The sequence below is a fragment of the Rhipicephalus sanguineus genome, chromosome 2 (assembly GCF_013339695.2).
Source record: "Rhipicephalus sanguineus isolate Rsan-2018 chromosome 2, BIME_Rsan_1.4, whole genome shotgun sequence".
Classification (NCBI taxonomy): domain Eukaryota; kingdom Metazoa; phylum Arthropoda; class Arachnida; order Ixodida; family Ixodidae; genus Rhipicephalus; species Rhipicephalus sanguineus.
This window is the reverse complement of record NC_051177.1, coordinates 37,690,646-37,718,644: the sequence shown is the minus strand read 5'-3', so window position 1 is coordinate 37,718,644 and position 27,999 is coordinate 37,690,646. Positions and strand designations below refer to the sequence as shown.

The 27,999-nt window shown below is 45.0% G+C and overlaps 1 protein-coding gene across 1 annotated transcript in view; it reads left to right on the top strand.

Annotated features, from left to right (window-relative positions):
- Nucleotides 1-27,999, top strand: part of LOC119382778 (Hermansky-Pudlak syndrome 5 protein homolog) — a 43,763-nt gene that overhangs the window by 7,923 nt on the left and 7,841 nt on the right. Inside the window, exons 7-21 of the mRNA XM_037650627.2 lie at nt 803-929; nt 1,858-1,940; nt 2,865-2,945; nt 4,785-4,885; nt 6,370-7,558; nt 8,356-8,501; nt 12,058-12,175; nt 12,537-13,889; nt 17,032-17,193; nt 17,890-18,003; nt 18,403-18,510; nt 19,793-19,905; nt 22,320-22,608; nt 23,778-23,919; nt 25,863-25,995. Of these exons, the coding sequence (XP_037506555.1) occupies nt 803-929; nt 1,858-1,940; nt 2,865-2,945; nt 4,785-4,885; nt 6,370-7,558; nt 8,356-8,501; nt 12,058-12,175; nt 12,537-13,889; nt 17,032-17,193; nt 17,890-18,003; nt 18,403-18,510; nt 19,793-19,905; nt 22,320-22,608; nt 23,778-23,919; nt 25,863-25,995 (4,259 nt within the window). The remainder of the gene's footprint in view (nt 1-802; nt 930-1,857; nt 1,941-2,864; nt 2,946-4,784; nt 4,886-6,369; nt 7,559-8,355; nt 8,502-12,057; nt 12,176-12,536; nt 13,890-17,031; nt 17,194-17,889; nt 18,004-18,402; nt 18,511-19,792; nt 19,906-22,319; nt 22,609-23,777; nt 23,920-25,862; nt 25,996-27,999) is intronic.

Here is a 27,999-nt window from a genome sequence, read left to right as displayed (position 1 = left end):
GACAGTTTGCAATCGGACAGGCATCTTGAAGGACATGGACGTTTGTTGCACATAAGTGCCTGATAGTGTCCGTTGTAGCTATGCGTGGCAAGCATGGGTAGCTGGTGTCAGAAGTAATTTCATGGCTTGAAGTCAAGGGCTATAGAGTGAGGGAACCACACCTGCAGAATTGGCCAAAAAACGAATTAGTGTCCTTGATTTTCATAGAAAAACCCGACAAACTGGCCAGCTTTTATTAAAAATTCATATATTATGATCGAAAAGCAATGCGTTAAACTTCATTGTTTTATTGCTATTGTTGGTGAATTTTGCATGTCATGCCTCTGTGACAGCCAGTTAAGGGCATTGGAAACTGATCTCAAGTCCTTGCTCTAAAAAGTGGTGCAAATGGGACAAACACAAAACGAAGGAAGCAGGATGAGCAGAACTATTTTAGAAATATGTTACACCAACTAGCCCCACAATAAGTACACAAAGGGCTTGTTTTTGTAGACTGCAGGCACTAGGAGTGACAATACAACAACCTCTTTTCTTTAACACCATTTAATTGCCACTTACTAGAAATAAACTGTATCAAATCAATAAAGCCATTGCAGTGCCAGTCTTCTCCTACTTTTGTCACTTGCACGGTTAAAAAAAAGCTCCCATTTCGGTAAAAGTGGTGCTCTGGAAATCCTATAGAGCTAAATCTCTCGACGGATTCCTTTACTTCATGGCTTTTCTTTTCCGCTTTGCATTGCAGCGTTGTGCTGTCTTACCAACGGTGGTTATTGGTTGTTTATTGCTTGTTTCTTGGGCACAGGGAAAAGTTCACACAAGTTGGCAAGAAACTGAGGGATGGCGAGTTTGGTGGCTGCTTCTACCCAGGCAGCAAGCCTCAGGACTCCATGTGCATTTACGCAGCCCGTCCAGGGTCTAGGATATGGCAGGTAACAACGGAGTAGAACTCTTTGAAGCATCTACACTTAACCTTCTTTATAACAAGGTCGCATCTGACACGAAAATGACTTCATTATATATATCTAAAAATTCGTTACAAGCGTATATTCGTGCCACTGTATCTATCGCAGGACTTTTTATTCTTTTACTTCATTTTAACCAACAATTCGTTATATCCGTGTCCATTATATCGAGGTTTTGATGTAAATGTGAGCCGTCTATGTTTTGTTAAATGGGCAGCGTCTGCCCATTTAAGAAAGAGCAGGCCACACAAGCATAGACATAGCTATGAAAATTAATGCTTGTGTTTTCATATTCTTACTCACCCCGAGTCATCTGTACTGGGATATCTATGTAATATTTTTTGGGGTGGCAGGTTTATTTTGCATCATTGTGACTGGTGTTATGAGAGCACAGTGGATAGGGTGTTCCATTTTTCTAAGGCACTTGTGTCACTCTTCTTTCCCTGCAATTCTTTCCATGCTTTTAGTGAGTAAGCAGCAAGGTGCTTATAGGCCAGTCAACCACGTGCCTATTTACCTGAAGGTGATGTGTGATGTGTCAAATGTCGAATGGCCTGTTCTTACAAATGCTTGTGGTGGCTCATAGATTTCTTTGATTATCTGGTGGCCGACAAGAACGGAAGACTACATTTACCTATTGCCACAGTTGCCGTGACGACCAAGTAAACTTGTCCTGTGCACCACTAGTGTTGTTTTTGAGTGGCTGTGTGCATGTGTGTTTTCTGGTCACCCACTGCTGCTGTTGTATAGTTAATGCTAATGAATTCACGGGGCATGTAACTTCGAAATGAGAAGGCTGAACCAAAGTTCCAGGCACACAAATTGTTATTGAGGAGATGTCATAAAGTCTTGCGTTGTATCAGTTGTACCTGTTCTTTGGTGCTTTCTTGTGCAGGCTGATCTCAAGGGCAGCGTGCTCAAAACGCACCAGTTCAAGGAAGCTCTTGCCATCAATCCTGTCAAGTTAGTTACATATAGGTAAGTAAGTGCCGTGATGCTGCTATGTTTATTACAGAGGAAAGTAAATTGAGTCACAGAGCTTGTGCTTTAGCCTACACTACTCGCCCTTTAAAGGGGTCATAAACCATCCCTCAGGCTTGGTGAGAAAACACATCCTGCGGATAGCAGACACTGCTATGAAAATCGCAGCCAAATCTTGCAGTCGTGTGCGATAAGGAGAGTTTACCAGCAGAGCGTGAAGTTGCCATTTTCTCAGGTGCCCACTTTTCATACAGAGGCCCGTCCTCACTCGCTTTGTAGCTGTCAGTGCCTGCTGTTTGTCGTTGAACAGTGGTTGCTTGACGTCGAGCAGCGTTTAGATCAGATGCGCTTCTTGCCACGGGGTGCTGCCACTCGCCGGCCCTGCACTCCGTAGTCTGCTAACGTTACACAGTGAGCCACACTCTCGTGCTTGAGAATCACAACCGCAAACAGCGATTGCGCTTCATCACGCACTCAAGGTCATCATGTGTGCTGATGTAACTGACATCCCACCCTGCTTAGCTTCCAGCGCGCTCGTCGCAGTGAGAGAAGAGAGAAACCACTCAAAGCACACGACAAACCCCTGTAACTCCACTCGTTCTTGACAGATTCAAGAAATTTTTGCGGTAATCGATTTGTGAGGCACTAAACTCCGATACTGAGTTCATTCAATAATTCCTTGGAAAAGTGGTTCATTAACCTTTTAAGATATAAATTTTGAAATAAAGGGCACATTTTTGTTACAGATGTGCATATTGTTTTTTGTTGTTTTGCTGTCAGAAAATGCTCTTGTCCTCCTGTATACCTTGTTCTCTTGTATCGTTTCGACCTGTTGTATGTTGTTTCGTCACTGTCAGAAGATGCATCTCTGAAGAATCATTTAACCAATCACAATTTTGTTGTGTTTCCTCAATTTGCCAGGTCCGATACTGATGCTCTTGGAAGCACCGCATCCTCAGCCTCAACAACAGCATTTACTAAACTACTCCCCATATGGGCAAGGTAGGTCACTGTAGGCATTCCTTCTGTCGTTTCTTTTCGTCATTTGTAGTGCACCTTCAAGTTGATAGTACAGTCGATGCCGGATATATCGAACTTGACGGAGACCGCGAAATAGTTCGATATATCGAGAATTCGAAATACAAGATATGCGTATTTAAGGCTTAAATTAAAGCACTGCAGGCCTCGACACAGTTATCGAAAATCATAAAAAGCGCGAACATGATGATTCGCTCGCATATGCTAAAGAACAAGCTGACAACTTCTTCTTTTGCAAGTTACCGCACTTTATTTCGCATGAAAATAGTCCGCAAATTTGTCTTGCTTCTTGCGCGCCGGGAATTTCATCAAGTCACCGTCAATATCACTGAAGCTTTCCAAATAAGCAAATTCAGCACCTTCGGCCACAACAGCGGTGATCGACGCTGAGCGCCAATGCAGCTCTGTAGCGCGGTAAAGGGTTTAGCGGTGGCAGAGGTGGCAGTGGCATTTTCAAAGCGCACGTGTCCATTTCCGCAGCACCGGCAACGTGAGCTATGATCTCGGCATCGATTCAGTCAGAAACAGCTACGTCGTTATCTGCACCGATGAAGTCGCTCGCTGTACTCCTGTCTAATATGGCACCCGGAAACGTAATAAGTCGCAAAATTCACTGACGCATCGTACGCCGTAGTCAGCAGTCATGACGCACTCAAAGTCATCACGTGGCACCAAGGCCCGCAGGGAAACGGTGCACGACTGTGCTTTACTTGACGTCGCTCCAAGCACTGGTCATCATTTTTATCGCTATGAGCGGGACAATGTTTAGTTCGACTCCCGAATGACGATTTATCAAGAACGAAGCGAGAAGTATACACAAATCCACATGCCACAAGAGACAACGCTGCACAAACAAAAACATTTCTCCACCGTCCACATGTTGGCGATAGCGATGACACTTGTGGCTTTGTAGAAGGCAGCCAGTGCTTTAGCGAGAAATGCGAAAAAAAGCATAGCCTCTGAGATGGGCGTCTTAAAAAACCGAAAACACCAAAAGTACGTCACGAGATTGCGCATCTTAAAGGCCATGCTTTTCGTGCCCGCATGCCATCGTGCGCGAACAAACAAGGGAATGCAAACATTACAACGAGGCTGCCGAGTCACTTTGCATTCTCATTTTGGGGCCCTTGGCAATCAGCCTCTTTGAAAAACACTATGTCCGCGCGTTGAAAACCTGCGGACGGCGCATCAAATGTACAGGTGCACTGACAAGCGCTGCGCAACGAACTAGATCAACGCAATGGAATAACACCACCTTTTCGTCACCTGCGCGCGACAAGGGATCGGAACTTGTTAGAACGCGGCCGAAAAATGATCAATATTTGTTAGGAAAAATGCATTTTCTGGGCTTTGCCGTAGCGCAGCGTTCGATATGGCGGACGTTTTGCTGTGCGGGAGTTCGATATACATGCACACCAGCCCCATACTTTTGCACGGGAAATTCAAGGGTATTTTTCAACTGTTCGATATAGCCAATAATTCGATATATCCGAGTTCAATATATCCGGGATCGACTGTATAGCCCCGTTATCTCCAATAATTATTACTGTATTATTGCTGTACTCAGGAAGGTGTTCAAGGTTGATTTGTATCTATTCAGTATTATAAGTTTCACTTTTCACATCCTCTGTGCAAATTAATTTTTCTTTAATTTTTGAAATCTAAGCAATAGGAAGCAAGTTAAAAAACATTCCTTTTGAAGGGTAGCTGACGTCTCAAACCAGCTGGATAACTTGGCTTGTATTCTTTAAGGGGATGGCAGACAACCTTTAAATGTGTGTCCTTTTCTTATTATTTTTGCAGCAATCATAATTCTCCATTTCTGATATCATGGAGTTCCAATGGCCTTTATGTAATTAATCCACAAGAAGGAGAGATAGTCCTATGGAATGACGAGCTGAAAGGTGAGAAATCGAACTGGAGTTCATTATGCGTTATTTTACATTAGTTGTGTGCAATGAAAGGTCCATAGCAAGCCTTGTGTACATAGCTGAAACCTCTGCTGACAGGGATATGCGCCATTAAGTGACTTGTAGACGTGTTATGCCTCTGATCTCCTTTGATAGTCTAAGATACAGTGAGAAACTTAAGATTACAATGTGGATTGTTATACGGTCTGTCAGCCACATCGTCATTATTGTCTGTTATGCCAAGTGCAAAGCTTCATGAAGTCGTTGTGCCTTTTCTCCTATTCACTGCATATATACAGTAGAACCCCGCTGATACGTTTTTGAAGGGACCGTAGGAAATAAATGTAAGAGACGGGAAACATAAGAGCCGAAAAACAGAAAAAACGGCAAAATATTTAGTGGTACAGAATTTTATTTCAATTCTTACGAGCAGCACGAAAATTGGCGCGCTCAGCCGCCGTCTAGTCAATGGATAGAAACGCGGAGCTTAGGACGGCCTCATCCACAGAAATGTAATCAACGTATGTGATTTTTGTAACACCAACAGCTGTAGGCATGAAAGAACTAAGCACACGAAATCACGACCGGCTCGGCAAGTCCGACCACGAACCGCACGCACGACCATGCGAGCTCCAACCAGCTCGAACTCCTCCCGCTCTCCAACAAATAACGATGATGATGAGTCTACGCCAACGCGATGGCAGAAGTGAATGCCAATCTCGAAGGCCTTGCTTTCGCAAGCAATTACGTCATACACGCCATGTTTGTGCAATACAAATCTCAAAGGCTATGCTTTTGTCAATAGTAAATGCCAATCTCAAAGGCCTTGCTTTCGCGAGCAGTTACGTCATAGACGCCATCTTTGCAATTTGAATCTCGAAGGCCATGCTTTTGTTTGCATCAATTGAAAGATTCTGTTGCTTGCGCCTCTCACGCGGCTAATATTACGGTCAAACGAGGCCAAGCTGCGTGAAAATGCACCATGGCGGCTCTCTTTGGTAGTCACTCGGTCGGCTCCGAGCGCACTTCGCGACGTATCATACGGGAACGGTCCGACAGTTACGACGTAACAGCGGGGTTCCCAATACATTGTATCCTATGGGAGCTATGCCGGGACTGGCGCAAAACGACGTAACAGCCGGGAAAACGCAGCAGTGAGGAACGTAACAGCGGGGTTCTACTGTATATGCTTGCGCGGTCAACCAAAATGACGTGAATTCTGTGCAATGTGTGTTTAATTGCAAGCTATGGAACCGTGTGTGAATATGTCACGGGACATTATAATTACAACGTCCTGGCTGAGTCAGTGCAGTAGCCATAGCAGATTTAATCCAACTCAAGCATTGTTGCAGTCATTCATGAAACAATTTTTTTTTTAATCCTTAAAATGAAGGGCTATGCCGATGCTACAGCTATCTTATTAAATATAGAAGGAGGGAAAGTAAGCCAATGTCGTGGTTGTGCTTTTGTCTTTTCAGATGTGAAAGATTTGAGGTGTGTTCGCAACAACATTTACATCCAGTTGCACAGTGGTGAATTCTGTACCTGTTCCCTGCTGACGCCAGTGCAGGCCGTCTTGTGCTTCCTACAGCACAGCCATGCAACGCTGTGTGGCCAGTTTCTCTGTCAAAACCAGCTCTTTATTCCCAAGCCAGCCTTTGAAAAAACCGTGCCGAGCGAACTGTGCTTCGAACTCCACGACAAACTGCAGGAGGCTGGTCAGATCTCGCTGGCTGCTTCTGTCGCTAAGGTTCTCTTGGACAACTACGACATCGACGTCACTAAGAAGCCAGCCAAGCCAAAGGCCGATCCCACAAAGGAAGACAGTTTAGACTCGTCATTGTCTAACCGCGCGCACGTCTCTGTCGAGCGCGCGCCGACAAAGCGGCGCAGCAGAGAAGCCCAAAAATCCAGAGATGAATGGGGCGTTGCATCTCCTCGTCACGTCCGCTGTCACTCGTCAGAGCCCGTCAAGACACATGTGGTGTACAGCCCGAGACCCGCGCGAAAGTCGGTGAGGCGGGGGAGCGACCCTCCACCACCGAGCACGATAGACAAGACACTTCTGGCAGAGAGCTCTTCGAAAGCCAAGCCAACCAAGGCCTGCAGTCCAACGCTGGCTCGAAGAACCATTGGCCCATCGAGCGCACAGAGAGAGAGAAGCCTGAGCCTGGACGCACCTCGACAGGGAGCACACGAATCTCAGCCACCGCGAACACCCTCGGAGAGGCCACGGCAGCTACCAACTGCAGCCAAGAGTTCCACGCTCGTTGGCCTCAGCGTGGGAAGCCGAGATCAAAACAAGGGCGCAACAAAAGTCAGCAGCGGTTCAGGCAGGGAGACGCCTGAGGACACCGAAGGGTCGCCGACTCCGGGGTGCTCTGTAGTCGAGCGTGGCAACAACAAGAAGGCTTACGGGAGTGCTCTGCGCATTCTGCCAGCCATTCCTGCATCACCTCTGGATTCGCCCATGAGTCCGTTGGACAGGGTCGACCCAGAGGTGTTGGCCAGCATGTATGCCGAACAAGACGTGGGCTATGAAAGCGTCTACCAGTACCTCAGCTTGGGCGTCTATGGCTCGAGCCTCGTACCTGCTGCCTTCACAATGCGGGGAGCTGACCTAGCTCAGCTGGCCAATGTTGCTGATCTTGCGAAGCTTCGAGATACGTAAGTACTCTCAAGTTTGACTATTCCGGCATGTAGAAAAAGATGTGGCCTACCTGGTGTTAGAGTTCTACTGTAATTGTTGCATCATAATATATAAAGGGATGACTTATACAAATCCATCCATTGCTTGTTAATATCTTGCTTACTGTTGAACGGGTACAGACACCTCTGCAGGGCATCCATCAGCTGTGAGCTTCTGTGTGCTTCATGAAACATTGCAAGAAAGTAATCAATGATGCTTTTTTTCCCCTTGTTTGGATCACTTAGAACGAATAGAAGTGCCGACACTAAACAGTGGTTACCTTTTATAAGTACATTGTATGTCTGTATTCTAGTAGTGTTTACACAGTATACATTAGTAATAGTACATATATATATGTACTTGTACAATAATTTGCAGGCATATGGGATGGAGTCAGCTGAAGCTAAACAGGGATATAAGTGTAAATCGCTGGGAGACTTCTTCATCTTGCAGGGCACACAAAATAGGCCAGTTATTGTGCCAGTAGCATGAACATATGGTTTCTCAGCGCCTATTGTGAAAATCTGGGTTCCTCACGACTTTCTCTTGAAAGTTTATAGCAGGAGCTACTAAAGGCGATCTTATTCCAGTAAAGCTAAATTAAACCAGCAGATCCTGAGTTCTGTCTCGTCAAATACCCAGTTCTGTTGAAGCTGCTGCACAACTTGCTTTGAGAACATGCCATAAAATAGTTGTGCCTGAATGAAGTATTGGTGGCATGTAGCCTTGGTCGTTTTAACAGAGGTTATAGAATTCAACTTTGTCTGTTCTGTAGGCTTTCATCAAGGATATCCAATGGAAAGGACACCATATTGAAGAATCTCCGTGGCCTGGAAAGCAAGTTCAAGTACTTTTCAGTGGACCAAGCTGCAGACGTGGGTCTCACATCTCCATTGTCTGTGGTACCAGAATGCACTCCAGGTGTGTTTCAGCCGTGCAGCCTGATGTGAACCTCTTCAATTCAGTAGAGTTCAGTTTGGCTCGTCAAAAGCAATTTTCGGACTTGTGTTTGGATTCCATGATGTGAGGAGCAAGAAAAAAATGTGTTGAGCGTTTCTGGGACTCCTTAAAGGGGCCCTGCAACACCTTTCTTAGCTATATTGGAATAGTCTCATTATTGACGTATGACTCTTCACGAGTCATATGCCGCAAAAATTTTTCGAATCCGTCAAGTCTAAGTGGTGTTACCAAATTATAGAGATCACGTTCCGCAGCTTTCTCCCTCAACTCAACGCCGCAAGTGCGCGCGGAAAGCTAGGCAGCGAGTCGACGGGGGGAGCGCAGAGGAGCGAGGCTCCGCCCAAGAGCGCCGGCGGAGTTTTTTTCTTCATTTTTTTCTCTCTGACGTCTGGGCGCAACCACGTGGTCTGTGCCGCCACTTCCGGTCGGCTTGCGTCGTTCTCGTCGAGCGGAGTCGATCGCACTGTGTATCGCGTGTGCTTGAAAACTGCGCGTCGGTTTGGTAATGTTGGGTGTGCACCTCGAACGCCGTAGTGTTTTCATCGCTCTGCCAACCGTGGAAATCAAACCTGCGCGCTCGTTTGGAACGAATGACAGCTGAGATCGGTTTCGGCCCATACTCCGATACACCGCCTCGTAAGACGGCACTGGCAGACGACCCCGAAGCGCCGCCATTACCGGACGCCAGCATTGTTATCGGAGACACGCTGCGCCCGTGCCTCGGTCGGTCGTGAGAACGTGCCGACAATGCAGTTCTCAGCTGACGAGGCAACACTCGAACGGCTGCCACTCTCAACGGCAACCGGCGATGGTCAAAAGCACAGAAATATTCACGTTTTCGGCACTGCGCATGGCGAAAAAAACGGAACCACGCAACTACGAGCAGACGAGCTGTCGGTGAGACCGGAAGTGCTAATATTAATGTTTGTTCGGTGTTTTTAACGCGATAACATAATATAAACATACATATTATCTACTTATTGTACTCAAAATTAACAACGAAAGTAATAATGAGGGTGTTATCGTGATTATAACATCAGCCAATGGTGGAACTGCCGACAATCGCGTCATATTTTACGGACTAATACATCATTTGTCGAGAGAAGAGGGAGCGATTTTCAGCTGACTTTGAGAATTTATTGTAAATTCCAGGCCGTGCGCATCGCTATAATATTTGGCTCGCGTGTTCTCGGGAGCCTCGACTACCGATCGGCAGCGCTTTTTGAGCATGCTCGAAAAGTGTTGCAGGGCCCCTTTAAGGCATATCCTTATTGTTGCACGTTTTCAGTTGTTAATGACATAACATAGTGTAACTGAACTGTACAGGCCTGAACATAGCTGTGTGTATAAATGTAAGAGCAAACATTCTTAAGGCAAATTCAAAGCAACAGTGCGCAATAAACCTGAAAGTATCACCTTTCCAATTGCTAGCCTGGCTTTGCTTTTTGGTGGACACCTAAACGGTGCCGCAAGAAAAGCCAAAGTGCAGACACCCTCTGGCTCCTATATTCATGCATGCGCCATGATGAAACACGGTGGGGCGAACGCGCCCTTGGGCTCTGTGCGTCATTTCATGGGTGATAGTCAAGCCTATGCCACACTGAAGCACTTCTGAGATGTGCGTACCACCAACGGTAAACGGTGTGTATGAATCGCCGTTAGTATGCTAGAGGATGTATGCATGGTGGACAAGCGGCTAAATGCATCGCGCCAAGGAGCGAGGGGTTACAGGTTTGAATCCCTGGTCCCACTCAAACTGAAGATTTTTTATTATTTCTTTATTTGCATCTACCTCAAATTTTCGCTCATGGGCAACGCTGATTTTTCACTATTTCTTTATTTGCATCTATCTCAAATTTTTGCTCATGGACAACGCTGATTTTTCACTCACAACTAGAGCTGTGCGAATAGCAAAATTTTGGGTGCGAAGCGAATTCGAATAATAAAGATTGAGTGCAAATCGAATCGAATAATTTTCAAATAATTTTCTAATATTTCTCAAACATTTTTCGAATACTTCGAAGTGAAATTACAGAAAAAAGTTACAGAGAATCCCTAAGTATCAGGGGCGTGGCCAGAAATTTTTTTCGCGCGGGGGGGGGGTTCAGCCATACTTTATGTATGTTCGTGCGTGCGTTTGTGTGTGTGCGTGTATATATACGCAACAAAAATTGAAAAATTCCGGGGAGTTTGAACCCCCCCCCCCTGGCTACACCTTTGCTAAGTATGTTCTTATGAGATTGCAACATGAAAGTGTTTCTTTTTGCTGGCGGGGTGGTGTTTCATAGTTATCTTATCAAGAGTGATGCAATGTAGAGGCCGAATTGCATTTATGTACTGTCGGCCGCAAAAGTTTGCGGGATCTGCAGCGCGTGGCGGAGCGAAGGAAAACTGCACTGCTGCGTCACCTACCGTGATGCGGCCGGTGTTGAGGCTATCGGCCTCGGCGATTAGCGACGGTGCGTTTAGACAACGTGCCGTCGCCGGATCTAATCGCGGAGGTAGCGGCCGATAGCCTCAACACCCGCCGCATCACGGTAGGTGACGCAGCAATGCAGTTTTCCGTCGCTCGGCCACGCGCTGCACATCCCGCAAACTTTTGCGGCCGACAGTACATGATTTGGTGCAACCAAAGTGTTGCCCACAACACTTTACACGTGATAGGCAAAGATGCCATTTTCTCAGCCTCTCCTCTTCCTTCAACCTCTGTGGAAGCCCAACTGATGTGGCGGACGAGGGTGTGCTCCCTTCAAGTCTGGAGTTCCAAATCTTCCTACGACGTCGATATAAAGAACATCTAAAATTTTGGATGCTAAAAAGCTTCGGCGTCCGATTTTTCCGACTTCCTGCCCAAATTTCAGGTCCAAAACAGTATTAATTGAGCTCCCACCTCTGCCACATCTTTCATCTCCATGTTGGAACCAGCGTTTTCTTGAGTTAGTACATTTGCGACCGTAGAGGAGCTTGAAAGGCAGCTTTGCCGCTATACGGAGGTGTGATGAGGTGAAGCATATTGAAAATCTAGGGACCACTTTCAATCTGACGTTGACTGCCTTGGCTAAGTTCGACCATAACGGAGCTTGAAAGGCAGCTTTGCCACAATACGGGGGTGTGATGAGGTGAAGCATATTGAAAATTTGTAGGGGTCACTTTCAATCGGACATTGACTGTACTTGTCTTTGGGAAGTTCGAATAGTTCGAATAGTAAAATTCCAGTGTGAATCAAATCGAATAGCAAACACTATGAGAAAAATATTCGAAATTTCGAATATTCGCACACCCCTACTCACAACCAATGATGCCGTCACCAACACTGACACCGGAATTTCTGCGAAACGAGCTCTTTAATGCTGTCACGTTAATATAAAAGGAAATTTTTTATTTGACAGCTAATGCACTTTTCTGCAGTTCTTTCTTACATGCATATTAGCAGAAAACTTTGAAATTTGGTACATATGAGACAGTACCCTGTTTGTAATGTAGTATTAATTAATTCTTTTTTTTTTTTTAAATGCAGCTGAGCCCAACTCGAAGCCAGGAGAAAACTTCAGCAAACATCTGACTCCGAAGGATGAGTTTTGGTCCTTCCTTCCTGGTGTGAGCAGCAGCTTCATAGAAGCAACATTGCGGGCAAGGTAAAGCTTCATTTTCTTTGTTTTGTGTTTCTTTTTCTCTTTTTCTTTTGCTGTTATTGCATTTGAGCTTTATGACCATTTCCGAATACTTCTGAGGTTTGCCAATTAATGACAACAGTGGCATATGCTATGAAAAGCGAAAATTGCCATTTTGTTTTGACTCTTCTATCCGGAATAATTCGAGACTGTCATTACTAAAACTGCCTTTATATACAAGTGATAGCAGAGTTATCTTTTTGCCTAATTTGTCTCCATAATTTATGATTAATGTTTGCTCCACTTGTTGGGTGTTTCAGCATTAACCTGTAAGTGTTGTGCTTGACCATTAGCACATATACATATTCTTCTCTTTTTTTTTCAGCGCAAATGCAAATGACCCTAGCATATTCTACCATGGTCCCAGCCTTGTCATGGTCCTCGAAGAATGGCTCGAAGCTCTACATTCCACTCAGATTTCCATAGTCAACCAGATAGTGTCCACGGAGTCTGCAAAACTTCCCCCTGTTATAAGCCACTGTGATAGTGTACAGAAGTCTCCCGACGAAACATTCTCTTCTCCGAGCTCCCAGGGCGACACCAAAATCAGCGCGCAACTGAACCTTATCAAATCCATCTTTACGAGCGATCCATTTCGCCTGCCCTCTGAAGTGGCTGAGAAAGCTCGGGAGCTGGCGATGCTGTGCTTTCAAACCCGGACCCTCGGCACCGTGGAACGAGTTGCCGCAAAGGTGTCCGAAGTCGAAGGTCGCGAGAAGCTCGCGTCATCGATGTACAACGGCAGCTCCGCCGCCACGGACGTGAAGCTCTCCAAACACAGTAGTACAAATTCACTCGGGAGCGAGGACACTTCGACACATTGCGACCTCAGTCTCTCGATGCGGTCCTCGGCATCCGAGAAGTACGGGTTTCACCTCTCTGATATGCCAACCGTCGACTCCTGCAGCGAATCGGCCATGTTCCAGAGCATGTCATCGTCTTGCGGTGGGCTCTCGATCAACCTGGACTTCCGGCCTGAGGAATCGGCGCAGCAGCCCGATGCGCCCTCTGTGAGGAAGTCGTCTCTCAGTCAGCTCAGGCGAGAGACAAACGGTGACGGAGCAGAGAGTGCAAATCAGGAGCGGGGTTGCGAAGAACTTGCCGCTGTTTCGAATGCTTCGCCCAGTCAGTCACCCCTTCGGGAGAACGAGAGTATCGGCGTGCGTGAAGATGTAGCAGTGCCAACGGAAGGCTCTAGTGTTCTTAGAGATGAGCGTTCGGGTGCCGTCGGTATGAATGGTTTTGCGTCGTACGAAGCAGCGAATTCATGCCAAAGTGTAGCAGGTGAGGGTTTCACAGGCCAAAGAAACTTGTCAGTTTACAGTGATCTGTCGCCTAGTCAGGGTTCTCAGAGTGAAGCTACGTCGGTGTCCTGGATGCCAATGATTCCACAGAGTCAGGAGAAGACAGAGTTGTTCAAAAACCACGTGAACGATGCCAAAACCGCACTCTTCATCCGGTATTACTTTCACCTCCTCGATCTTGAAGCTGTGTGGGACGTTGTGCAACTAACGGAGAACCCATGTTTTGAAACGTGGAGCGCTGTGGTGTTGGGTGTGCTTCAAGAGTTGAAGGCACGACATCGAAATGAAAGTGGTCCTGAACATCTGGTCATCATCGCTCAGCAGATGCAAAACATGGCCACTCAGCCATGGCTGCTCCTGGCCTACCTTATGCTGTAAGTTACATGTGAATGTTCCACCTTGAAAACAAATGCTGTTCAAATGAACTTGCTCAATCTTGGTTCAGTTAAATGCAGTTTTCTAGACTGAAACATGCTGCTCAGGAGTACCATTACTCAATCAAGTACTGTACGTAAATATTCTAGGTAAGTGTCACAGTCACTTTTATTTAAGACAAACATGTCGTTGCCCCAGTCAGAGAAGGAATGAGTACTCACGTTTGTTGACCAGAAGAGTATTGTCTTAAGCTTTCTTTTTGTTTGTTGCAAATGCAAGTTCATTCCGAGTTTGGAAGACAGTGAAGCTTTACTTAGGCACTGGAATTTACAAGTGTATATTACGCTGAAGACAGGCTCTATCACTAATTTTGATAGCATTGTTGTAAGCCAGCCTACCTGAAATGGTATCTCTAATAATAGTGTAAACATGTCGCCTTGATGGGCTTTTACTGCCTCTACTAGAGCATGCTCATATTGATGTGCTTTTTTTTCATTTTTTTGAAGACGATAGTGTGTAATTTGAGTGAATCGGCACTTCTGTCCCTCTTACTTGACACCTACTTTATAACCCTTTGAGGGTCGAATTTTTTCGCGAAATGCACTCCAAAAATGTGGAGAAGGAGGAGGAATAAACTTTATTGGAAACCAGCAATTGGTTGGCTGGGCCTAGGCCTCCCCTGTGGGGACGTCGAGGTCTTGCCTCTCTGCCGCTTCGCGGGCCTGCTGGGTCGCCAAACCAAAAATGTATAACTTTTTTTATTTTTCAGACAATTTTGTTTTTAAAAAATATTGTCTAAAATTTTTTTGCGTTACTATAAAGTGACAAAAAATCATTTTTGTTATTACATGCACATAGTTTATTTGTGAGTAACATTAAGCAAAATCCTAAAAATACACTTATACGATCTTTTATAAATAAAAATTATGCGTTGTATTAAACATAGCTCGTAGACACAAAAATATACTTGGGGAATAGCACACCTCGGAAGAATCGCTGCTCGACTCACTAGCAGCAGAGCAACCGGCGTGCACTTCCATGCATAAACGAACGGAGTGAGTGAGCACACAGAAGAAAACTGTATGGTTGTGCACCCGTCCGGAAAGCAAAACTAGGGAAAAAGCTATAATAATCATTTATCCTATTGCCAATGAGACGGAGTTCGTTTTTCCGAGTCCCCAAAACAGGAAACGCAACCACGGCGACATCATTTGCTTAATATAGCGCCGCACGGAAACAGATGTAATCGCGCCCTAAGGAGCAATAAATGAGAGAGCAACAAGCGGTCACCCTTTGAGAGAATAGAAACCAGACAGTCATCAGCATTGTGGGTGCGAGAAGCGATAACCACCCGATAGACGAAACCAAAACCAGCCGCACCATGCTTGGATGTGCAAGGGAAAGCCAGCGCGCCACTTTGGAAAGAAAAAGGAAACAACGAATAGGCATTGGCGCATGAGAAAAAATTACACGTACAGTAGACTCCCGTTAAGACGAACTCGAAGGGACCGCGGTCATCTGTTCGTCTTATCATGAGTTCGGCTTATCAGAAGTGCCCCCAAAAAGAGACATGCTAACATGCCAAGTGCATCCAAATATGTTACTTGAAAACACTGAATGGAGTAGACTTACAATGGGGGGCAAAAAGACAAGAAAAAGCATTTATTTGGCTCATCTAGATAAAGACTATGCCTTCAAGCAGAGTATATACACGAATCTTACGAGCACCCGATTTCGCATGTTCAAAAATAAAAATGCTCGTGAAGATATTTGCTACCACATTTTAATGATAAAACTGGAACACGCTCCTATGTTGACGATTAGAAAAAAAAAATTAAGAGACAAGCACAATTTTCCTTCAAAGAAAGTAAAATTTATTGTCCTGGCAGCACCTTTGTGATTTTAGCACCTTTGTGATTTCAGTGTGCAACACACTGTGCTGCGATTGTGGGCACAAGCGGCGCACCGTGACTGCTGGTCACGTAAACATATGACATCGCTCATTTGATCGTAAATACTATATCCAGAGCTGCGACACCTTCTATACATAATACTAATTACATCATATTTTTGCAATATGAAACTATGAGACAGTGTTACATCAAATTGTGTGCACATACCTCTGTGTTACTTTCAAATGTGACGCTTTTTTTTATCACGAATGCGTGTAGACAGAGAAGTCTGTCAGGTTTTCACAGAATTGTCTGCTACGTATTAATGGAGTATAAGTACTGTACCCGTGGTGCTATCTGCTCAGACCACAGAACTGTTCCCATTCCTGAGTGTTTCTTACCACACAGGACATTAGCTGTCATATTAGCTTTTTTTGTCATTTTTTGTATGTGTGTGTGTGTGTGTACATACTTAAATATTTATATCACTGTTGACAACGCCTCCGTTGTATTATACCTATTACCCAAGAAGAACTGGCCCATTGAACTATATCTACACATACATATATATATATATACATATATATATATATAAATTTGGAGCGTTGCGTGATAGAAAACATGTTCAAACTCCTCCGACATTTGCTTACCACCAGTGGTAAATGGTGTATATAAATAGCTAGATTTTATTTCGCCGGCGCAGGCATGGGGCATGGTTACATTGTCTAATGCAGCGGGCTGGGGAGCGAGGAGTTGATGGTGCGAATCCCCGGTCGGGTGCTTTGGAATTTTTTGCTTCTGCTTTATTTTTCTTTGTGCCTTTTTTATATATATACATACATATACATATCCGGGGCATGACGGCGACGGCAAAAGTCAGCCGAGAGTGTCCATATAATTGCTATCACAATAAAATAATCATGCGAGACGCATGAAGAGAGTCTCATTTTTGCAATTGTGCAAGAAACTTCTTTTTCCCGCACGGAATGATTTCTAAAGTGACCAATTTATGCTTGAATCTCAGCAATTTTTATTTTATGTGGTCGTGCTGTACTTATTTACATCTCACCAAAAGGCTTTTGCTTTTAGTCATTTAAATAAAATCCTCACAGTTGTTTTCACACACGCATGGCTGTTTTTAGCTACTTTTACTGCACTTGGCTCAAGTTGGCTACTTTTTGGCTAGTTTTCCCAATTTTCTGGCGATCTTTTATCATTTTGACCTGGCCACCCTGATGCTCTCCTGCAGATTGCACGAGGCGGCACAGGACAAAGCAGCAGACACCTTCACCAAGAAAGCCAGCAGCCTGTCAGCAAGAGACATCCTTTACTTCACTCAGCTGTGCAAGATGGAATCCCATTTTCTCGGAGCCATGCAGGGTGCTCTAAGCTGCTTCACCTTGCCGCAGATGTAAGCACGCGCATTCGCCAACCATGCGTTGCAATATGTTCGTGCTTCTGCTACTTGCTTTGCTCAGAAAGGCAAAGGCGAAAGCTGGCACCCAATCGTCATTGTAAATGTGAAGCCTCATGTCAGTGGTATACTTGCTGCTGTTGGGTTGATTTTAACAGCTAAAGACAGCAGAATCTCAGCACTCTTGGATCTGGCCAATACCAGGCACTTCAGTGACACAGCGCTTTACGTTCGCCTTAGCAGCTGTGGCTGCAATGGTTGTAGCTCTCAAGCCACTAGGCATATAATCTGAGCTGTTGTTGACATGTGCTCACTGGCAGTCAAAATCCATAAACAAAGGGCAGGCTACTTTGCATGCTGCGGAGCTTGGGGGCACAGCGAATACAAATCAGGTCATACTACAAATTCTGAAAGCATTTCTTACAAAAGGTGTTGTAGAAATTCAATCACGTTTCTGTTTACTTCTTGTTGCCTTTGACTGAATTTCTGCTGAGGTTCATTTGAATGTAATTTAATTTCTATATAAAGGGTTAGTTGAATGAATTCTTGCTAGGGTTGCTCAATGGCTTGGAGACATCTTGAAAAAGTTTTGCGTGGAATTAATGATGTGCTTTAAAAGAGATAATGATATTGCTGTTTGATGTGGGCATTCTTGTTTTTCTCTTTTACACATGTATGTGTGTGTCCTTCTAGGCTCTCATCATTTCGCAAGTACCTTGAGAATGAAGAGGTTCGATGGGAGTGGGTGACGCAGTGCTTGCAATCTGTAAATAATGAGTGCCTCAAGTGTTCCTGCGGAGCTCCGAGGTAAGAAAAGCTCCCATGAACATGTCCGTCTAATTCTTACTTTGACAGTTGCTCATGTTCCACATGTGTGAAGTTTATCACACTTGCTTCATTATATTTACATGAATTTCAGATCAAATCCGGAAATTGTCAGCAGCAAAATTACTAGCTCTCATAGTAGTGTAATGCTTAAGTGAGTGTCAGTGTGCCATAAAAAGACTATAAATCACAAAAGCTTTTTTAAGATCTGTGGTTTGATACCAGCCTAGGATAGAAGGCTCAGTGAGGCTTTGTCTGCTGAAGCTTAGCCATTTACAGGCTCCAGTAACAGGAAAGCACATGAGAATCTCATGTGATGTGAAAGATCTTCTAGGCCCACTTATTGGGTGCTTTGCATGACATTCTTCTGTTTTGTTTCAGCTACAACTCGCACAAAACTAACTGGCCTATGTATGAGCACTTAAAAGGTGTGTTGTGCAACAAGGACTGGATCTCCCAGAAAAGCTTGGAGCTCTGTCGGACATATGCGTAAGCAAAATACATTTGTTGTTTCATTGTTTTGGTTTGTCAACACCTGCAGCAGCTCCTTAACATTGGCGGGAAGAGAATTCTTCCCGACTTTAAATGAGGTGATGAAAGTGATAATCATTGTGATAGCAGTAGTGGTACTGCTAGTGGTAGTAATAGTCCTAGTAGTAACGTTGTAATCATAGTAGACGTAGTAGTTGTGTGCAGTGGTTGCTAAGAAAACCGGGTGCCCAGGCTGGTGCAGCGATGTCACAGAGTTCACATAGATAGGACACATTGTCATAATGTCGCGATACCGTGACCACAGCTTCGCTAGAGAGCATGCAAGGACACATAACAGATCATTAAAGGGACACTAAAAAGAAAAAAGATTTTTCATATATTAGTCAATTGCAATTTTACAATACCGGACACAACACTCTTACCATGAGAAGACGCTTGGTAAGCGAGAAAACGCGCGAAAAGAAAATGCGGGGTGGCGACGCCACTTTGAAATTTCCAGACCAAATGCTGTGACGTCATAGATTTTGGTAACGTCTTCTAGGTCATATGTAGTTCCTTATCGGTAAAAATGAAGTACTTTGACCTCTGAGGGGGCCATAGACATACCAAGTTTCGAGAAATTTCGTTGAGCCAATGACGCCAAAATACGAAAAATACTCTCTGCAATCCATGACGTAAGCGCGGAGACTTTCAGCATGGAATTTAAAAATGAGACTTCGACCTTGATTTTCTCCTCTATTAATCTACCTACGATGGTGAAATTAACGACATTAGAGTTCTGAGACTACAATTTATCAATCTAAGTCGATTCATTGTTTCACTTTAGTGTTGCTTTAAAGGGGCCATAGCTACAGTCGGATACAACTTAAGGAGACAGGATAGACCCGGCCTAGCTGATCGAAGCGAGGCAGACTCCGTGGTTAAAGAAATAGTCCTGCTCATGTACTTGGTGATCTCCAACGGTGGGGTCACCAGCCGCGCGGTGTATGACGTCAGTTGAGAGCACGCACTTTTTGGTGCAGGCGTGTGTGTAACCGTCCTTGAGGGGCCAATGCCGCGGCCTTCTAAAGTTGCGTCCGACTATAGCTACCATTATGACTGCAGTACTGTGCTGCGGACAAGACCATAGAGTTCCTTTCTGTAACAGCCAATTTCATATTTTCACTTATTTTAAGTCTCAATCCCCTTCCCCTATACAGAGTAGCATGTAGGCGCCTTTATATACGCCGGCAGAATGCTCTGTTCTCCATTAAAGAGCTTTTTCTCTCTCATATGTTAGGTTTTGGCCTGGCTACCTCTGTGCACTGAAGCACTTGGGCCATCGGACAGAGCACCTTGTGAACGTGATACAGTTGGGAGATGCCGAGCTGCTTATGTCAGACAATTTTCTAGGTAAATATTTTTTGCCACTTTTCGTATATCTGTGTTGCCCCTGCACTTGCATTTACTGTCAATGGCTTTCTGTTACTTTTCAGTGTTTGCTGAACTTGTGCGACTATCTGAGTGATAGGGCTATATAAAAAAAAGTTAATGTGGAGAGATAAACCCACAATTCCTCTTGACATATTGGCTGGAATGCCTAGCCATGTTCGTTTCGTGCGGGATATGTTATTTCATTAAATGATTACATGAGTTCACGGTAGGCTGTAGTTAAGTTTTATAATTTTGTTATGCATTATCAAGTAAATACTGGTTAGTTGATTGTGTTAAGAGACCTTGAACTGCAGTCTGCAGTGTAATTTGCTAAAATAGGCTGCATTGAACACCTAAATTTTAAAAATATTATTCTTAAATGATAACTTTACATCTGGAGGGTATCGCTAGAGCTGACACCTTCAAAAAGTGTATGTTTCTTTATCTGAAATGAACACAAAAATGTGTTAATAAAGAGCCTTGGATTAGAGAATGCGAGTGGCTTGCATATGCACGAAGTAGAGCTGGCGGAACTGATGTCATGTTCCTCCAAGAAGCAAGCACAATCGTGTATCATGGTGCAAAAAACTAAAGGATATATACTATAATGACATAAATGGAAAATAATTTTTGTTGCTCTGTCTATGGCAGCAAACTTTGTTTATCCTCAAGCCAATTGCGTAAATGTTCCAACACTGTGGCTTACTAATACAGTAGACTTTCAGTGAATGGAAATCTCTTAAACAGAATTGCTGCTTAATGAAACAACTGCCTCGAATACGATTGGTTTCATACTTGAATTCTGCCACCCTGTTCATCTCTCGGTAAATGGACCATACTTTCCTGGTGTTTCCAGGTTCCGCTTAACAGTTTCGTGACCGCGGAAAAATCTGTTGTTTTTGTGTAGTCCAGGAAATGTCTTTTTCCTGCCACAGAAATTTATTGATACTAAAGAGTAGGGTATCAAATGATAAGGAAGAAATGTATTGCATCAGCACATTTAACTGGGCAAGTTGGTGAGCTTCCATCTTGAACAAATAAACAGCGTGAAAGAATGAGGACAAACAAAACAAACGACAGACAACGGTGCCGTTGTCTGTCATTCAAATAATATTTAAAAAATTATTAAAACAAAGAAAAATGTAACAAAAAAATTCATAAGAACATCAGTGTTACTCTCCACAGGGTAAACGAAACTCTCCACATAAACGAAAAACTCTCCACATTACTCTCCACATAAACGAAAATCGAAATATATGTTTTGAACACAAAGCTCTCATAGAATAATGCTGCAAATATAACCTCTGTAAGTATAAAAGTTATTTACATACATACAAAAATATAAGTGTCAGTGCCTATCATGCCACTGCACGAAGCAGTTTCTCTAGGCGGTGAAACAAAGGTTGACTGCACATGTTTTGTCGAAAACATTTTTTATGCTCAACTTTTCTTTCTTCATAGCATAGTTTGCAGTTGTGGTATTTTTCAATTTTTTGTGGTTGGCGCTGGGCATTCTGAGGTGCACGCTGATGTTCGGGTGCAGTTTGATGCACTATCACCGTCCGTACTAAGGTGTGACACATCGAAGTCGTTTTCCGCATCTGTGCTGCTACCATCACGCAGAGATTGACGCTCAGATTTGTTGGAATCCATCAAAATGTGCCATTTTCGTGGAGCACCCACGAGCGCCGTCGATGCCATACTTGACACCATGAGCGCTCACCTCCCTGACTGCAAAGGAGTTTTAAAAATCCCCCCGCTGCGTAAAATAAAAACTCAGAAGCGAAACTGATAAAATACTGCCTCTTTTACCCTTTAAATGGTGTTAGCTGTCCAGAAGTGCTCAGAGAGCGCCAAAATTTGAACTTGAAGTCATCGATAACATACTAACGATGGGAATAGGCGCGGTCATGAAAGTGTTGATGAGAGTAGTTGTGTAGAGCAGGAGCGCGGCGTAACCCGCGACGGGCCGACGGAGAGGCCGAACGACGCAGAGACCAAGCTTCGGCGAGACTGACGGGGGACTACTCTCCCGCGTTTATTGCAGGTGGTTTTAAGGAAGGGGAAGAATGGCTATTGGTCCGCGAGGCACGGGTCACATGACCGGCATGGCCACGCCGGATTGGTGGTAGCAAAGAGACATGGAAGAGACTCAGCTCCACCCTGTAGCATGAATAGAGAGCTCAACTGCACTGGTGTCTTAGCATGTCACCAGGGGTCGTGCGACACAACAAGTCTACTGTACTATAGCTTGAACTAGTATTTTTCTTGAGTACACCCCCCCCCCCCCGTTTAGCTGAATTATTCATCGTTTTTAGCCTATGTTGGCATTGTTTAGAATAGCTTGGATCCCTTGAGCGTTTTTACTCAAAGCACTGATGTGGCCCCCGCAGGGTTCGTGCCAGAGTCCCCCCAGGAATGGAAGTTGGCGATGGAGTTGGTCGGGCGCCACCGCACCGAGAGGGTCGTCGTGGTTACGTGCCTGTCGTGTGGGAAGCCACACAAGTCGACGGAGAGCCAGACACCGCTGACATTGCAGAGCGTGGCGCAGCGCATGCTGGCATCTCTTGGATTCGAGCAGGCAGCTGTTGTACTCCACGAGCTGAATCTGCCTCGCAACTCCTTGGGTCAAGGTTTCTACCTCGCCAGTGTGCTTCTAACACTTATTGAACAGCAACAGGCGTGAGTCGATACTTCTTTTCAGGGGTGGAAACAGTTGTAGCACTGTGCTTGGAGGCAAAGCAAAGTCACGCATCGCTTGTTAACTCTGCACACGTTCTACGCATTGCTTCTAGAGCCATCATCATGCATGTGCTAAGGCTCTATTTGTGCTTGCCAATTTTTGACAAAGCATTGGAGCTGTCCTACCACTTGTCAGGCTTGGAAATCACTAATCTATTGTCAAACAGAACAGACAGAACAGACCCTGTTCTGTTTACGTTTTCTGTAATCTATCATTCTCCTCCCTTGCTTATTGTTCTTCAACAATAAATTTATGTGTGCATTGTACCATAACAAGCGCCTTGTTGCACCTGCCGCATTGCCTGTCATTGCGCATGTTCATATGTGTATATGCATGCCTCTCTATTTGATCATTTCCACTTGTTGTTCTGTCTGTTCTGTTTGACAATCAAATGTAGAAAAGCCAGTAGCAAAATTTGAGGGTATGTTGAAGTCAATCAATGAATAGTACCTGAATGGCCCTGCCTGCCTTATTGACTGTGGAGATATGGCATTGAGCTTCTGAGTACAAGCTTGTGAGTTCAATTCCCAGCTGCTATGCCTGCATTCTCATGAGGGTCGAATGCAAAAGCACTTGTATACTTTGATTTAGGTTTACATTAAAGAATCCTTGGTGGTCAAAACTATTATGAAGCTTTCTGTATGGTGACTCTCACAAGGCTGATGTTGCTTCATTGTTTTGAATTAACAAGACAATCTACCCACCTTGAATACAACACCCGCATGCCTGATGATTTGTTTGACACTGCTGACATAATCGTTCTTTTGGCGTCATTATAAAACTTTGCGCAGCCTAAGCCAAGGTGGTTCACTGTTTTTCTCTCTCTTTCTTTCTTAGCACAAAAAAAAAAGGAAGTGACGTTACTCTTCATTATCCATAATTTGGGATAGTTTCTTGTCACTAATGCACATGCTCTCAATTCCCTTGTGTGGTAACATCTTTCAGCTGACCTTCGTTTACCCATACCTTCTTTCGCACATTTAAGCTGAGAAGAGCATGGGCTTTTGTTTTCAAGCTTTCAAGGGTTTCTTTTACCAGTGTAATTTCTCTGAAACTGAAAAGGCCAGAGAATCCTCGAGTCACGGAAGTGCACACACTTTCTGCACAGTGCTTTGAGCCACCGCATGTTGTCTCGCCTGGAGAGCTATGTCTGGTCACGGAGACCCGTCACGCTGCCACCTCAGGTTGCGGACGTTCTCGACAGGGAGAAGCAGGGTCTGGCCGGCCACGATGACCTGACCGACGTACAGGTAAACGCTTCAAACCTGGACTTCCTGGCATGCAACTTTGCACTACCGTTCTATTCTACCTGCGGGTGAACGCATCAACACCAGTCACGTGAGGCAGAACTGTGCTAGTGTGGATTTGTGTTGAAAACAGAGAGTTAGGGCATTTTTCGTCATAAGTAACCATGGCATGTCTGCCACCTTGAATTGCTGTTTCCAGCTGAGTTTAATTTGTCAATTAATTTCCTGTATGTTGCCTCTGCGTCTGAGTAAACGTGACACGGAATGACGATTGCTTGACAAAGTTTAGGTAGTCGAAGTCAATCTGGAATCTAATGCGCCCTACTACAACAGGTTCCATGTAGCACTGAAATGTAAGAAATGCTCAACCTCACTATTATGCCCTAATATAAGAGATTTGCACTATGAAGTTGCTAACAAAATGATAAGTTGGGCGAGTAGGTGTGTATTCATTTGCTGAATAAAAGCAGCCTTCAAAAAAACGCCAGGCCTGCGCTAAAACCGCAGCACAGTCACAGCGAAAGCTGGAAGAGCGGCGTTTCTAGAGCCCGTTAAGCTTTCTTGGGGCTACAATACAAGTACACTAGAAAGGTACCCACTACGCCATAAATCACATTTTTTGTGAAGTTTGGAAGCACCTACTAAGCCATTATTCGTCATTCTGCGGAGAAGCGAGGCACCAGCTACACGTCTGTAAGGCATTATGTGCACTTTGTTCACGCGACGACTGATGACGATGAATAATTATGGCTCAGCCCTTTGTAATGGGTTGGAATCTTTAAACGGCCCACCAGTTATGTAATTTGCATTGGGTGACGCCCGGTCGCTATTTCCCTCTCCCGTCATGCTGTATAACATACATTGACATGGGAGAGAGACGGGGGGGGGGGGGGGGGGAAGAACTTTACTGAGACCCCGAGGAAATGGATCATGCGCTTATGGGCTTCCTTGGCAACCAATACAAGTGCCCTTGCGAGGAACCCACTACGCTATAAATCATTGTAATTTTACTGAGACCCAGAGGAAGTGGATCATGCGCTTATGGGCTTCCTTGGCAACCAATCCAACTGCACTTGCGAGGAACCCACTACGCTATAAATAATTGTAATTTTTGAGAAGTAGGGCAGCAGGCACTCTGCCATTTTTCGTCATTCTACGGAGAGCGTTGGTACCTGCTAAACGTATGTAAGGCATTATGCGCACTTTGTTGATGCTGTGCCTGATGACGATGAAGAATTATGGCAGGGTCCTTTGTAATGGGTTGGAAGCATTCAACAACCTACTCGTTGCGCAATTCGCATTGTGTGACGCCTGGTTACAGAATTTGCGTTGTGCTACGCTTGGTGCTTATTTTACTCTTCTACCACGCTATATTGCGTATGCTAATGTGGTTCCTTCCCGACATGAAGCCTGTATAGAACCTTTTAGCAAAGCAGTTTCAAGCACCGGCATGGCTCAGAGTATTTTCATACACTAATCGTAAACCAGGGAACAGTACAGTGAAAATACTTTGTGAGGCAATAAAGAAAAAAAAACCGGCATGGCTCAGAGGTTGAATACTGGGCTCCCACGCAGAGGGCCCAGGTTCGAACCTCGTTCTATCCTGGAATTTTTTTCTTATTTAGTTTTTTTTTTCTTATTTCGAGCGATACTGGTTACGGACACCGGCAGCGGCGGCGGCGGCGGACAACTACGGCGCCAAAAACGGCTGGTGAAATGATCTCATAACAGCTTTCGCTGTAAAAACGAAGACAAGAAAGAGCGGGAAAAGCAGTGTCGTGTGTCTTCCCTCTCTTTCCCGTCTCCGTTTTTTTTTTTTTAGCGCTGTTTTTCTTCAGAATATGAGGTTGCTGATTGGCTTTCCAGACAATAAATATGCTGCACAGATGCCAGAAAGCTTTATGGCTGTAATGAGGCCCTCTTTTCTTCCTTTCTTCATTTTGCAGCTACAAGGATCATTTGTGGAGGAGCCTGAAAGCCACTGGGGCGGCAACATTCCTCTTCTCTCAAATTGTCTTCTGTGCGGGCTGCCTCTGGGAACTACTGTTGGTGCGCATGCCGTCGTTATGTGCCACTGTGGTGAGCATGTGTTATAGTCTTATTGGAACTTTAGTAATTTGACCGTCATTAGTTAAGGAAATTGAGTCAATTCAGAGTCACAAGGCGCTAAATTGAAGTATAGACTGCCAGGTTGCCCCCTTTTGGAGTGTATGCACATGTTTGGCAGAAATACAGTAGAACCCCGCTGTTACGTTCCTCACTGCTGCGTTTTCCCGGCTGTTACGTCGTTTTGCGCCGGTCCCGGCATAGCTCCCATAGGATACAATGTATTAGGAACCCCGCTGTTACGTCGTAACTGTCGGACCGTTCCCGTATGATACGTCGCGAAGTGCGCTCGGAGCCGACCGAGTGACTACCGGAGAGAGCGGCCATGGTGCATTTTCACGCAGCTTGGCCTGGTTTGACCGTAATATTAGCCGCATGAGAGGCGCAAGCAACAAGATCCTTCAATAGATGCACACAAAAGCGTGGCCTTCGAGATTCATATTGCAAAGATGGCGTCTATGACGTAGTTGCTCGCGAAAGCAAGGCCTTCGAGATTGGCATTTACTATTGACAAAAGCAGCCTTTGAGATTTGTATTGCACAAACATGGCGTCTATGACGTAATTGCTTGCAAAAGCAAGGCCTTCGAGATTGGCATTCACGTCTGCCATCGCGTTGGCGTAGACTCATCATCATCGTTATTTGTCGGAGGACGGGAGGAGTTCGAGCTGGTTGGAGCTCGCATGGTCGTGCGCGCGGTTCGCGGTCGGACTCGCCGCGCTGGTCGCGATTGCGTGTGCTTAGTTCTTTCATGCCTACAGCTGCTGGTGTTAAAAAAATCACATACGTTGATTACATTTCTGTGGATGAGGCCGTCCCCAGCTCCGTGTTTCTATCCATCGACTAGATCGCGGCTGAGCGCGCCACTTTTCGTGCTGCTCGTAAGCACTGAAATAAAATTCTGTACCACTAAATATTTTGGCGTTTTTCCTGTTTTTCGGCTCTTACGTTTCCCGTCTCTTACGTTTATTTCCTACGGTCCCTTCAAAAACGTATCAGCGGGGTTCTACTGTAGCTCGTTAGCAGTGCGAATGGCTGTCATGCTTTTCTTATCGAATTTCTCATACAAGTTGCAGCATCAACGACAATGAGAGATGGTGTGTTTGGCAATGCCTTTGAGTTTCTTTTGTGTGCAAGAAAAAAAAGTCTGCAGAAGTTGACAAGTCGACTTGTCATTTATTTTAAGTTTCAGTGCCACATACTTTCTATTAGTAAATGAGTTAGCCGCAATTTGATGATGCCATGAAAAGTTGACGAGAAATTTCGAGGCATTGATATGATTTTTATTATGCCTAGAAGTATTTTTCTGGGGCTAGTATTTTTACACTTGCAAAAATCATGTGCAAGTTCCGACAAATATTTCTTGTAGGGTTCCTTTGATGATTTCATATGTTGCCACTGTGTGCCATTTGGTTGCTCAAATGTAGGAAAAGCTTTTTAAAAGCCTGACTTTGTCCTTTCCACATTGGTATACAGTGCAGACCACTTATAACGTAACCGCATATAGTACAGGACTGGTTATTAATGCGGTCTTTTTCGACGCCCGGTTTACCCTCCCATAGAAAGGCATGTATACGCATACCGCTTATTGTGCAGTCCCCCAAGATGAAATACCGTTTATAATGTGGTTGCAGGAAAATATTTGACAAACGCGGTAGCGAGTGCGGTTCTCAAAGGAGGTACACCACTGGGGAGGGAGCGACGAGGTCGTTACGTAGGGCGAGGGCACGCACAGTGAACGGACGAGGGGCGGAGGGAGGAAAAAGACCGCGGCAGCGCTGTGCGGGCTCGCCGAGGGCACTACTCTGCCCGAGGCACTGGGCTTTGCGTGCACGAGTGACACGGTGCTGCACGCAGGCGATGAAGCGGCTGGTGCAGTGAACTATGCAGCAGTTCGCACCACCAAAGCAAGGATGGTGCGGTGGTGGCGAGCGACGCAGCGGCAGTGAATTAGCCGTACAGACTTATTTACGGTGCT